Source organism: Diplotaxodon limnothrissa, linkage group LG9, assembly GCF_057381915.1.
Source record: "Diplotaxodon limnothrissa isolate DT_005_m linkage group LG9, D_limnothrissa_male_GT1.1, whole genome shotgun sequence".
NCBI lineage: Eukaryota > Metazoa > Chordata > Actinopteri > Cichliformes > Cichlidae > Diplotaxodon > Diplotaxodon limnothrissa.
The window spans coordinates 9,219,851-9,233,495 of record NC_140604.1 but is presented as its reverse complement, the minus strand read 5'-3'; the positions used below and the strand labels follow the sequence as shown (position 1 = coordinate 9,233,495).

The 13,645-nt window shown below is 40.8% G+C and overlaps 1 protein-coding gene across 1 annotated transcript in view; it reads left to right on the top strand.

Moving 5' to 3' along the window:
* The window catches only part of LOC146625084 (partitioning defective 3 homolog), a 359,232-nt gene that overhangs the window by 124,748 nt on the left and 220,839 nt on the right, over positions 1 to 13,645 (top strand). Inside the window, exon 4 of the mRNA XM_085362620.1 lies at positions 11,537 to 11,721. Within this exon, the coding sequence (XP_085218746.1) occupies positions 11,537 to 11,721 (185 nt within the window). The remainder of the gene's footprint in view (positions 1 to 11,536; positions 11,722 to 13,645) is intronic.

Sequence of the window (13,645 nt, the reverse complement as noted above, 5' to 3'; positions counted from 1 at the left end):
TTGCTAAAACATAGACTGTGCACATCACTATACCATCTGTTTCCAAGCATCTCATGTTCACTTTTTCTAAAAAAAAAGTATTAGAAGTTCTTCCTATACTGCAGAGCACTGCTGAGTTTGTAAGAAGCTTTCCTGTTTTTTGTCTTGTTGTGCTCTGCTCTGCATTATGGAGCGAGTTTTGACTTCACTGACTTCATATATGTTGTTATATGTGTGCTTCATTAAGATTAGCACATGTGCTCGGCAGCTCCAATTAAGCAGTCTATCCATTGGACCTCATATTTACTCAGCCCCCATACCTCCTCGTCTCATGTCCCACAGCAGATAACTTTTTTGTATACCCAATAAAAGGAAAGGATCATTAAAGGATCCAGAAATAGTTGGTGAGTCTGGTGGAAGTTTGTCATCTGTTCTGCAGAGAGCAGCTGGAGTGAGGGTGGTTTTTTTTTTTTGGTTTTGTTTTTGTTCAGAGCAGAGGAAGAAGATATTCTCACTGCTGAAATGTTTGCGATATGGATTTTGTGTACGTGCTGTCTGGAAACTGCGGTGGAATGAGCTCCATGCTTTAAAGGCTGTCTGACCTGCCAGAAACTGAAATTCATTCACTCACTCATCAGCCTCCAATTTTGGCTCACACAGTGGCTGTGACAATTAAATTTGTGACAATTTAAGCTTGCTTAGAGATATGAAAGGAAAATCCTTTGTGCCATTAAAATGACACTGAAGAGACACAGTTGCTCACTGTGGAAATAAGGTGTAGAGTCTGATGTGCTATCAGTAATGGTCTTGTCTCTGCTGTTGAAAAATGTCCCAGAAGTTAGCTAATATTCATGATGAGATGCTCCGTGATTCTGCACACAGCACTGAGATGCAATAACAATGTTCCCATTGAAGCCAGCATAAGCATGCTATTCTCACCAGTAGGGATGGGTATCGTTTAGGTTTTATCCGATACCAGTACCAAACCGGTACTTTTGAAACGGTTAATGCTTAAACGGTGCTCGAACCGGTGCTTTAAGAATGAAGAACACAAACTTTGTCCAAAAACCTCTCATGTTTAGCTGTTTTTTTGTAAAAAGATAACAATGTTAGCCTTTTCTGCAGCTATAGGGGATTTATGGTATCACTCTTGGCTGGAAGCAGTGCTTAAACAATGGAAAAAACAAACTTTGTCCAAAAACCTCTCATGTTTAGCTGTTTTCTACTTTTTCTTTGGTCATTTTAGCCTTTTTGGCCAGGGTGAAGGGAGTATCTGCCATCAAACACAAAGACAGCCGCATGTAACTATGACGGTGTTTGCTAGTTCACCTTACGTGCATTAATTTAATAACGTGGTTAGCCTACTCAGCGTAAATTACACACGAACAACATTAAGCTACTCACGCAGAGAAGAATGGCTGCTGCTGCCATCATCATCCGTCATCATTTCTGCTACACTGGCAGGGCTAGGGGCCAGGACTCTCCTCTTCGGGTTTTTGGGGGATGTTGCTAACTCCGGGACCGATAACAGGCACCACACCCGCAGTAGATGTGCTCGGTGTGAGGTCTCGCAGCAAGCTATCAAATACGGTGCATTTCTCGGCTTTAAAAAAAACGCTATGCGTCGCCAGGTGTTTCATCAGATTCGAGGTGTTACCTCCTTTGCACAGTATCACCTTAAAGCACTTGTTGCAGGCTGCTGAGTTTGCATCTTTTGCTGTGAAGTACAGCCAGACTTTTGACCGCTTTGCCTTGGGCATTTTTAATCTGCAGCAAAATAGTAAAGTATTACACATTAATGGTTACTTTTCTTAAAAGTAATGTAGTACATTGCTTAATTATTTGCTGAAGAAAGTGACTCGTGGCACTACTTGTTACTTTACTTTTTCCTTACTCTGTAAATAGTCCTAAAATGCAATGTAACATAATTACCAGTTAACCTTAATCGTAATCCTATAGTTCCACTCACCAACATAAATCTGTATCCAAATGAAGACATGCTTGCAATGTTTCTTTTAGTTTTTACAATATCAACACAAAACCGACAACGCGACATGGTCCAGTGTACCCATAGGTTTATCATCATTCTGGGTTCTTGGCTAGCTCTCTGTTAGCATGTTGTCTGTCTAGATGTTTTCAGATGTTGAGTTAGCAGCATAGCTTTGTTTCTGTCCTGAACACAGTTTGCATTTCATTATCCAAGCTTGTCCTTTCATGCAATAAAAGGACAAGCGTGCGCTTCTTAAAATCCTTAGACTGTTTTCCTTCTCTTGCACACTATTTGCTAATTCGCTAACTGTAGCGCTAAAGTGAAGGAAGGGATTTTTTTTCTCTTTACAGCTGCTCTTTACAGCTGTTGTTTTATAGATGACAATAAACAGAGTACCATAACAACTTTGTTTGGAATTAGCAAAGAGTGCATGTTTGCAAATGTTTAAGATCAGCCTAATATATTACTGCTATTACTTGCGCTTACAGGGAGAAAATGTTAGATTAGAAATCTTGCTGGTATGTGTTTGTGATATGAAGACAGACACATTAAAGCTCAAAGCCAGCCAAGTTTTCTTTGCAGCTACTCGTGGTGAATGCACTGTGCTAGCCAAAAGCCTCTTGAAGTGCACGCATCCTACATCGAGGAGCAGATTAATAAGACTGTTTAGCTGTGTAGCTTTTTAAAGCAAGCTAATCAGGTAATCTCCAACACTGAATTGACATCTCATAGGCAAGAAGCGGCTTTGATTAGCAAGAAGTCTTTGTTTATTTCAGCAGCAGCTGCTTCTTTAATATTTCCTGTCAAAGTCCAAATTCGTTTGACCGACCATTCTGAATCCTAGAATCTCACGCAGGGTTGATAGCTTTGGTCATTTTGCTACTCCTGGCTCGTGACATTTTCAGAGCAGTGTTTTTAATCATGAGTGACTTAGCCACATATCAGCCTGAGTGAGATTTATGGCCCCTTCTCTTCAGGAGCCTGTTCTTGTGGACCAGCCATAATAGAGAAACACACAAAATGGTGTTTACACGGAAGGTGCTGCCGTGGTCCTGTTTCTGGGCTGTCTGAGGGCTGTTTGCTTTGTTGATTAGCAGCTCCCCAGAGGCCTCAGTGTGGAGGGGTCTCTGTGAGTCTAGTCTACACTGGGATAGAGACGAATCCCCGATCCCACTTTTTTTTTTCATGGCTTTTGCACTTTTTTTATTTTGGGAAAACAAATCCGACCTTATGAAATTAATAATCTTGTTTTCAGATTTAGTTTCGTCATAAAAATCTGTAGCGAAGCTGGCAAACTATCTCTTGTTTGGCATCAAGCTCGAGCTTGATCACCTGACCCTGAATAAAATCAACACGGCGTCATCATAAACACGACCTGTAAGTGTGTCATTTTGCGCATGCTTACCCTTCTGGAAAACAGGCATATGCAGTTGTTTTGTTGCAGTCGAGGGGTCCCATGTGTGAGTGGAGTCGATCTAAATGAGTCAGGTTTGATTTGGGGAGTGAACTCCACCCCTCCCCTCGTCTCTGAGATCTTCATTGTCTAGGGAAACGCCACTCTCTCTCTCTTTCTCTCTAACACACACACACACACACACACACACACACACACACACACACACACACACACACACACACACACACACACACACAGAGTCTTTGGTGTTATTGTTGTTGAAGTGTCTAGGTGTCTGCTACTGGAGGCCTCATCTCTGAGGGCTCGAGGAAGGCTGGCATCCTCTTCTCATTCTCTCTAGTAAATTGTCTGTATTGTCTTTCTGTCAGGAGAGAAGAATCAGTCTCACTCTCTCCCTATTTCTTGTTCAGAATGGAAAAACTGGATGGTTGACTCTGCAGCCCTGTAGGGAATACGGCTCTCCCCTGCCTCAGTATTCGTGCTCAGGCAGGGTGATTAGACATCGTGCCAAACTCTAAAACTAATATGATTGACATATGAAGTTTTTCACTGAGCGCAAGAGGCATTCTGAACTTTCTGGGTACGTGATAACATCCTTATTAAACAGCAAAGTAATCGACTTGATCAAATCATGGCCTGCGCTCAGTGCCAGCGCAGATAAAAAAGATGGAAATGATCACTGTAGAGTAATCGGGCACACGCTTGAACTCTTATCTTAAGATAACATGAATACACAGAAATGGCACGGCTAGAACAGTGGAATATTTTTCCTGTAAAAGCAACTCAGTCAAGTGAAATGGTATTTTAGGCTAGTTGGAAGAATGTGCCATTCAAAGAGCTTTAGAAGTAGAAAAAGAAGGACGGTGTTATAATGCTCTGCAAAGATGACCTTTTGTGCCTTAAACATTAGGTAGATGTTGAATGGTAGTAAGCTCACATTTGACCTCTGACCTTTAAGGTCAATAAGCTGATCAACTTTGAAGGTCTAACTGGTAATAATGCTTTATAGAGCTGTATAAAAGATTGCCACTGTTTGTACTGCATAAGCATATAGGGAATGTTATATGGGGATTCTAAATATCACATTATAGTCTGCATCCAACTGTCATATTTGATCTTTATCCTTCAAGTGCGTGTCCTCTACCAGAGGCCTCGGAGTTTGAGGGTCCTGTGCAGTTAGCTTAGCTGTTCCTAGGACTGCGCTCTTCTGGACAGAGATCTCAGATGTTGTTCCTGGGATCTGCTGGAGCCACTCGCCTAGCTTGGGAGTCACTGCACCTAGCGCTCTGATTACCACTGGGATCACTGTTACCTTCACCCTACACATCTCGAGTTCTTCTGTGAGCCCTTCATACTTCTCAAGCTTCTCCTGTTCCTTCTTCCTGATTTTGCTGTCACTATGGACGTCTTCCTCTGCTTGTCCACCATTACTATGTCTGACTCGTTAGCCGTCACCATTTTGTCCGTCTGGAAGTCCCACAGGATGTTAGCTTGGTCATTCTTGACCACCCTTGGGGGCGTCTCCCATTTTGACCTCGGGACCTTCCAGGCCACACTCGGCACAGATATTTCTGTATTCTATGCCAGCCACTTAGTTATGGCGCTCCATGTATACCCTGCCTGCTAGCATCTTGCACCCTGCTGTTATGTGCTGGATTGTCTCGGAGCATAAACATACTTGTGCTTAAAACTGTGTAGACTTAAAACGCAGTGTGCAGTCAACAGAGCAATTAGCATTAAAGCCAAAAAAGGGGGTTTGTTTTCATAAATGCCATTTAGCATCTAAGTATTTTTCCGCCCATCCATCTAGTGGATTACATCTTCTGCTCTTTGTAAAGGTCAGCAGTTGATGTTTATTCAGAGTTTGTCTCGTCTCACTCTCTGGCGTTACATCAGATTAGTTTGCCAAACATTTCACAGACGCGCACTTGAGTGGTACTCTCGACCTTGTCTGGCCTTGGGTCGTCCAGCGTCCTATTTAAGTCTAATGTATACTTCATCCCCTCTGCCACAGTCGTGGTTCCCACCACTCAGAACTGTCTTTCTCCTCCCCCCCGTCTGCACATGATTCAGGTCAGGGTGTTTTCAGTGGAAATCTCCCCTCACTGCACACAGGGGACATCAATATGAAGTTGGTGGTTGCAGAGAGAGGGTGAAAATGGCTCAGTGCTATAATTTATTCAGACATTGAACTGGCCCAGGCTTGAAGTATTCAAAGTAGCCTACGAAAAAAAAAGCTTTTAGACATTTCATGAAGCCATGGTCGCTTGACATTTATATTTAAATCAGCCTGAAGTAAAAGCAAAGAGTCAAGAGTACAGCACAGCTACAGGTCCACGGGAGAAAATACCAAATTCACCCTGCACATAGTCTTCATCCCCGGTTTGCCAGAAGTGTCTGCATGCTTACAGTGGGCACACATTTCGATTTAAATAATAGTAAGGGCCTGACTTCATTTATTCTGTAACCTCTAGCCCACATCTTACTGTAAAGGAAAATGGCAACCTCCGATACAGCATCGCATTTCATCTTCTGTAATGTGTGCTACGCTGCAGAGTTTATGATGTCATTTAAAAATACTTTTTTTAAGTGCACCTGCTTTTCCTAAAACCACCTCAAATATTCAGGTTAAAGGATGAATCTGCTTCAAAGCAAATTGCTGTCACACTGGTCAACACTTGAAAACTTGTGAGTTTCAGCTCTGAACACTTGCAGTTTTGAGCCTTGTGACCGTTCCCTGCAGTGGCACAGCAACAGGAGAACACACTTCAGCTTGATGCTTTCAGGTGGCAATGAAATCACTAATATTAGATTAAATAGTCTAGACTCTCAGCACTTCCAAATATTGACTCTTTAGGGCTTTGGTGTTTAAAGGAGGAATATACTGTAACTTACTCGTCTTATGTTGGTATAAACAGTATAAAAGTAATTTATTTAGAAGAATTTGATTCTGTTTTTTAACCCATGTTGGGTTAAATGGTGATTATGAGTAACAGAACAATACAGAAACAGCCTATCCTCCTCACCGTGTCCTTTCTGTAACCTTATCAGTATGCTGAAGCTCTAGCTCCATTACCTTGAATTGGCAGCCAGTCAGGAGGGAAGGGCTTCTTCCAGCTTCCCAGGTATTGTGAGGACTCTTTACTTCATGCCATTTTGGTGATTGCAAACTTCCACAGCTAATACATTAGAGCTGACCCCCATTTCTTTTGCAACTAAGCTGGAAGTACATTTTTTTGCTGTGTTATTACAGAAGAAAAAGTACTGCTACTGGTTTATGTTGTTTATGTCCAGCATGACTGGTGACTAAGTAGAAAAGTGTGTAGCGATGTAGTGAACTGAGCTGATGAGTTTAGGGACGTTTTAAAGAGGTCATCTCTTACAAAAACATAGAAACGGTCATTCTATGGTTTGTAAGTCAAAACTCAAGGACAAAGGGGAAGACAGGACAACGCACACACCCACACACAGAGGGGTTGATGGGTGACTGGGCACAGGTGGGAGGGAAACAGGTAAAGCTAATATTGCCAATGTTGATAAAGCAGGTAGTCATGAAAGGAAGGAAATGAATGACAACCAGGAAGTAAAAACAAGACAAAGAAAGAGCTTTACTGACAAAGTAAAATAGGGCGTTAAAAAAAAGAGACATGAAAACGAACACTAAACTTGATGACAGAGACGTGGGGTCAAAGATAACAGAAGAAACTAAAAGCACAATGAAACAGCAATGACAAAACAGATACATACAGATACACACCGGGTGTGTCGAACACGGCTCACTGGATGGCTTTGAAAAATGAGGAGGAGGAGGGCGTGGATTTTGAACTTTTAAATGTATTTACAACTTGTCCTACTGACAAAGATCATAGCTATTCATACCACTCTGATGTAATATCAATAAATGACATAAATATTTGTTTTCATTATCTGCAGAAGAAATTGCTGTTTATTTCTTACAGTTTTAGCTCAAAGGCTCGTGCTGACAGATTTCTTTCATGAACTAGAGCAGCTTGATGCATGCTCAATCAGTGGGCTTTGATCAGTGGTTGTTGGTCAATGGTCATGACAATTTGCATATTAATGATCAGTGAACTCCCAGCACATTGTTCCTTCAGTGGTGCTAGTGTCAGTCACTATGGAAACCTGCAGTCAGCTGAGACTGAAGAAGTCACTTGGATGAGTGACGAAACGTTTCTCCCGCTGAAAACGCTACGTCGAGATGAACAGAATCAACTTTTGGGGAACTACAGCAGCATTTCTTCATCCTGTAACAAAACTGACATGTACTGTTAAAACACTCCTGATCTACAGACTGGCTCCTCCAGTCTGTGTGCCAAACATCTTTGGGCAAGAGATTAACCCCAAGTTGCTCTCAGATGCCTCCCTCGGAGTATGAATGAGCATGAATGTTAGATAGACAGCACTTATCTCAGAAAAGCATAGAAAAGTGAGAATGGGTGTAAATGGGTGAATGAGGGAAGTTGTATTAAGCACTTTGAGTGCTCAGGTGAAGTAGAAAACCACTATATAAGAACCAGTCTATGAATTACACTTCTTTTCTAATATTAGGATATAAAATGATGTAAAGAAAGTTAGAAATCCCTGCTTTATACTAACCTGTGGCCATTATACAGTTATATTATTTATTATTTCTACAATGAACATTCTCAAATGTACTACTAACCTCAAGACTATTTTGCTGTTTTCCATTAGAGTTAGTATTTCTATCCACATAATTTATATAAATGAATATATTTCTCCTCCAAACAAGGTGAAAGGTAAATAAAGGATGATACGGCATGAGATAATTGCCCCTGGAGAGCCCTACGTCTCTATGGTAAACTGTGGTGTGTGTACATCACTATGACCCTGTGCCCTGACCATAATCCCTCACTGCAGGGGCTGGATTAGGGCCTCGTTTTATTAGCCAGGCTCACCATCCCCCCTCCCGAGTGGTTTTGTTCCCGCTTCAGTGTGGATCGATTGTTGGCTCGGTCTGAAGTGGCAGTGCTAGTTATTAAACGTGGGATAACCAAACCCTTCGGACTGCTGGGATAATCCCATCACAAATTAAGTAGAGGGAAATTGGTCAGGGAGAGCCGGGACTGGAGAGAATCTTCATATTGTGACCTTCGTAACACAAACGAGCACAAACTCCTTTATTTGTTAGAAGCTGATCCGTAAGGATTTCGACCCACGGTGGATCAACACTTTAGCAAGCTGTCGCTAAACTGAAACTAAAGTTTTGACAATCGACTGAAACTGTAAAAGAGCCAGAGTATTATTACTTAGTGTGTAAGAATCGATCCAAAAGAGAGCCATGTGTTGTGATTTTTATACCCTTAATGCTTGAATGTTGAAGTTGTCATGGTTTCTAAGGGCCTGCAAACATCCATCTATCAACTGAGCCTTGAGGTATTATGGGAAATATAACAAGGCTTTTAATCCATACCAAGTGTCTTGTGCAAGCCCCAACTACACACAAATCTATGAAAACATAGAAAAGGTTCCCTTTAAAAGAAATACAAATATTTAATATGAATACTTTGAGAATTTTAATATGCTTTCTAACCCATTCCTGTGCCCTTTCTCTGTCTTTCTTTCTTTTTTATAGTTCTGTTGTGTGCAGCTTGCATGCTATCTCAAAGTCATCGTGTGGAATACTACTGGATGTTAATTACCCCTGCTGTCTGAAGTGAATATCATTAGAGCTTGAACTGGACATGAACCAGCCATTACTGAAAGGGGCAAAAGTTTATTAAATGCCATTAGTAGGTCTTCAACCTAATTTAAAAGCGAACACACAATGACTGGCTGGCTGCTAGATGTGATTTCCAGGCTGCTCTGACGTAGCCTCGGGCAGTGGGCAAAAAAAAATGAAACACATTTGAAACAAAGGAATAATAGTACAAGCTGCCGGTGAGGGATTTAATCCCTCTTATTTGGGGTGGAGGTTTTTGTTATGGTTTAGCAGTGAGTGAGAAAGTAGGTTTTATAAGTTACCTGTTTCTGCAGAAGAACTCGAGTTGCACCGATGATTTCCTCATGAGAAATGGCGCTTTATAAAGTTGAGTTACTCACCCAAAAAAAAAAAAAAAAAAAGCAGTTTGAAAACCCTGTCATCATCTCTACTTTCTTGCTGCTGAGAAAGTTCCTGGAAGTTTCCAGATGTCATCATAAATTTATTTGCATACGAAGCCTTTCTACCGGAGTTACCGCACTCAGAGACAAAGGAGGAGGGAGAGAACTTTTGTAATGAAATCTCACCGAAAACTTGGCAACAATAAGAGTTTTTTGTAACACAAAAATGTAATTTTTTTGCAGCACTTTACGTTTACATTACCCTGAATTGACAATACACTGCTGTAATGTCACTAAGTCCTGACTATGGATTGGGAATCTGTGTCTATGTCATAATTATTCATTTCACCAAGTGTGGGAAAAACAAGACCGATCTTTGGATCGAGGACCTTATTGGGCGACAGCTAAAGATGTAATGTGTGCTTTTGTCTTCTAGGTCAGTGGTTACTAACAGCGATGACAAATAAATTATGAGGTGCTAAGAGATCTAATATTGACGTAATCCCCAGAACACTAAAAAGGACAAGCTTGTCTTTTTAGCACCTAATGGCAGCACTCAGACTAAGCAGACACTCGACTAAGCTCCACTTCTTAGACCACATCATCTCTAGAAAAGACTTAGAGAGAGAACAACAGTTCGGGGCCTCTGAGCCCTGATTATAATATTGAGACCACGGATTTATCAGGTAGGGGAGGATTAAATGAAAGCAGTTGGCGCCAAGTAAACACTAAGTAGAGGGGATGCTTTATCAGGATATTAGCACAAGTTCAAGTAAGTGAGATAGTACAAAGGATGTGAGTGAATGAAGATGAACTGGGATGCCTTGATAAGAGGTGTTTAGTTAGTGTACTAGGTGCAGAAACACATGCTTATTTCACTGTTATTTGCAGGATTCAGTCACTATTTCTGCCTCGACACAGGTGGTCACAAGAAACACTTACAGTTGTTCTTGAATCTCCTTAGTCTTGTCACGGTGTTAAATAACAGACGAGTTGGCGCACAGCGTAATCCATGATTAGAATGTGTCGCTCCCACCACTAAGACGTGTCTCGGTTGTATCAGATGGAAGCTTAACACTGGCATATGCTCAGTGCAATGATCTGTCTATGGATGACAGGTGGTTACCCAACTATTTGCATAATTATGGGTGTAACACACAGGCTGCTAGGACGTCATAAACAAATCCATATGGCCTTTTGGGAAAATCCAGATGATTTACACCACAGCTAACGGATATACTCACCGTCTTGACTTTGTAGCAGACATCGGTGGGATTTCTCACTGAATGTTTTAACCGGAGTGTGAAATATGGAGCAACTTCATCCCCTCTACTTGTTTTGGCAGCTCTAATCAAATGTGGGAACTTTATACCAAGTTTTCATGACAGATCGGTTAATGTGGCAGCTGAAACATGGGCCAGTGTTTCCTGTGTAGTTTTCTGTTAGACGTTTGATGGAAAGAATAAATGTTGGCTCTGAGACTCAATTTCAGTCCCCTGGAAACTTCCTAGAATCAACTTGAGTTGGGTAGCACAGTGTGTAAGAATGACCTTTATCGCAATAGTCAGATCATGATATATGAGCAAGTTTCCTGCAATTATTATTGTACTTGTTATTTTTAGAGTGGTTCGACCAAGCAAGGGGTTAGATAATCACATCTAATTTTTTTCTCACATGTACTTTTATATAATATATATATTTTTATCGCTGTCTGGGTAATTTCCCCAGCCAAAACTGTGTGTATAATATATCTACAGTAATGTATTTCAGCACAGATGGAATCAAGCCAAGCTAAACTTTCCATCGTGGAGTTGCGCAGTGTTGTTTTGGGCTTAACAGACCTTTCATAAAAACACGAGTACTTGTAATCACCACTTCCCATGTCTCAGCTGACATTTCATGGAGTGCTGTTAAGGAGGTATAGCAGGGGATGTAGCAGCACCTCCCAAAAATGGGCAACTTTTTGACGACCAAGGTGAAAAGCGAGCCGCTTAATAAATCGATAAAGCGGCAAGTGGTTTGATTTTGCTATAATTCCTTTTCTTTGTCTTTTGTAATCCCCTCCACAGACATGTCTCTCAATGTCCGTCGCAGTAGTGATCCCGCACTGGCTGGCTTTCCTCCAGGCGAGGCCCCGGTTGCTCCAGAAGAACCGTCCAGAAAAAATCCAACTCGCTGGTCCACAACCCCTGGTTTCCAGAAGCCCAACCATAAACGAAACCCCAGCAATGAAACAGGGAGCCTCGAACAAAAGGTAACTACACCTCCTGTGGTAATGTAGCCAATAAACTGTGCACGAATGCCTCAATGATACCTGGTATGATGCACCATTAAGTTGTTAAGATCATTTATTGGAATCTAAATGGTGTCAAAATGCAATAGATCAATAAAGTCTATTTTTTAAACTACTGTGAACTATTACATACTTATTCCAGCAGCACCTTGCCCAGAAGATAGGGCTGCTGATGTACGGGTGCTGCATCAATTATAATGCCCGAGATATGTGCTCTGAAATCTTCCCAACCTCCAGTCTCTGTTTTCAACTTACTCCTTTCTTCCCTCATTTTCATTCCTTGTCTCCTCTGCGCCCCAAATCAAAGAAATAAGTGTTAGATATGAAAGTTGTGCTGCCCTGCTTGCAGATATCCAGCAGTAGCATAGATAGTGTTTATCTGAAACTAGTTCCATCTGATAACACCCCTTCTTGTCATCCAAAAGGATTAGCGGAGATTCTTAAACACATTCCCTTTATTACAAATTCACCTTCTTGGTGCTTTTAAGCCTCTGATTATTAGTCAGAAAAAAATAAAATGAAATAAAACACACCTCAGGTACTCCGGTGCATCCTCCCTGCTGCTTCTGAAAGTAAAAGAAAGCCAATTAACTTCTCACAATGGCTGCCGTGCTGACAGCCCTTTACTTCTCACTGAGGGAGAGGTATGTTCCCATCAAACGGGGATGTTACAAATGGGGAAATTATTGAATGTTCGAAATGTGAAACATCAGCTCTGCGTATGATTAGCGTGTCTGGGAGAAGGGGCTGATAGAGACACTTTAGTTGTCACGGCCCACAGAATGTAAAAGCAAGAGTGTGGGCTGAAATCAGAGCTCTCATTTTGTTAGTGGGAATTCTGTTCTGAACTACTGAACTGAGCAACTATGTATGTTTGTGTGCTTGTACTGAATATAAAAATGGGAAAGCAGAGGATCAGGAGTGTTGAAATATGACTTTGAATTTCATTGACTGTATATGGATTGCATGTCTTTAGCCCTTCTGTTACGTCCTACCATGCATAGAGGATTCCACATCCACAACGATGTTTGTAAGTTGTGGATCGTGGATAAATATTATTATGTTGATGTAATAAGAGGATTCCAGATTATGTACACCGCCACACACTAAACAGACGGATACGGTAGTTTAAACTAGAAGTTTCTATTAGTTTACTTTAGTCATACATAAAGCAATGGTTTAACCCTTTATAGGGCTCTCATTAAAACACGTAGACATTAAAAATTTCAACCCTGGCGTGTTATTGGGGGATATTTCAGGACTTTTTCACATGTGTGATTTTTTAAAAAAAAGTTATTTTACAGTGCAAATCAAGATTCCTTTCCTGTTTATGGTATACGTATTTACCAAAAAACAAACAAACCTGTATATAAGACCTGTAGGATAAACACAAATATGTTTATAAAGCCATGTTTTTTATGAACATTGTTTTTTTTATTCACACTGGCAATTTTCGTAAATATAACACACATATCAAATAATTACTGAATAAATTTTAGTAATAAGTAATAAGATGTACTGTAAAAATAATCACCAGTTATATACCATTAACTGCTATACTAGAAAACTGCAATAAGGTCATGAAACAAACCAAACTACACACTCAGTTTTGATGTTATGACCACAAGTACGGTATGAGTGTAATGTAGGGGTAAAAAAAATTAAAAGCTTGAAATGCAACAGGCTGTGACTGACTGGTCAGATACAATAATATCACTATCTGTCACATAACCTGATCTTTTGTGATTGGCTGGGAGAAATTCCTCATAGTTAGTCGTGGGGAGGACAATTGTTTTGTCCACTGAAGTCACCAAATATGGCTTCTTGTCCAATAAAAGGTTAAGACGATTCCTGTAAAAAACCTTCCTGGCAAAGCAACATTTTA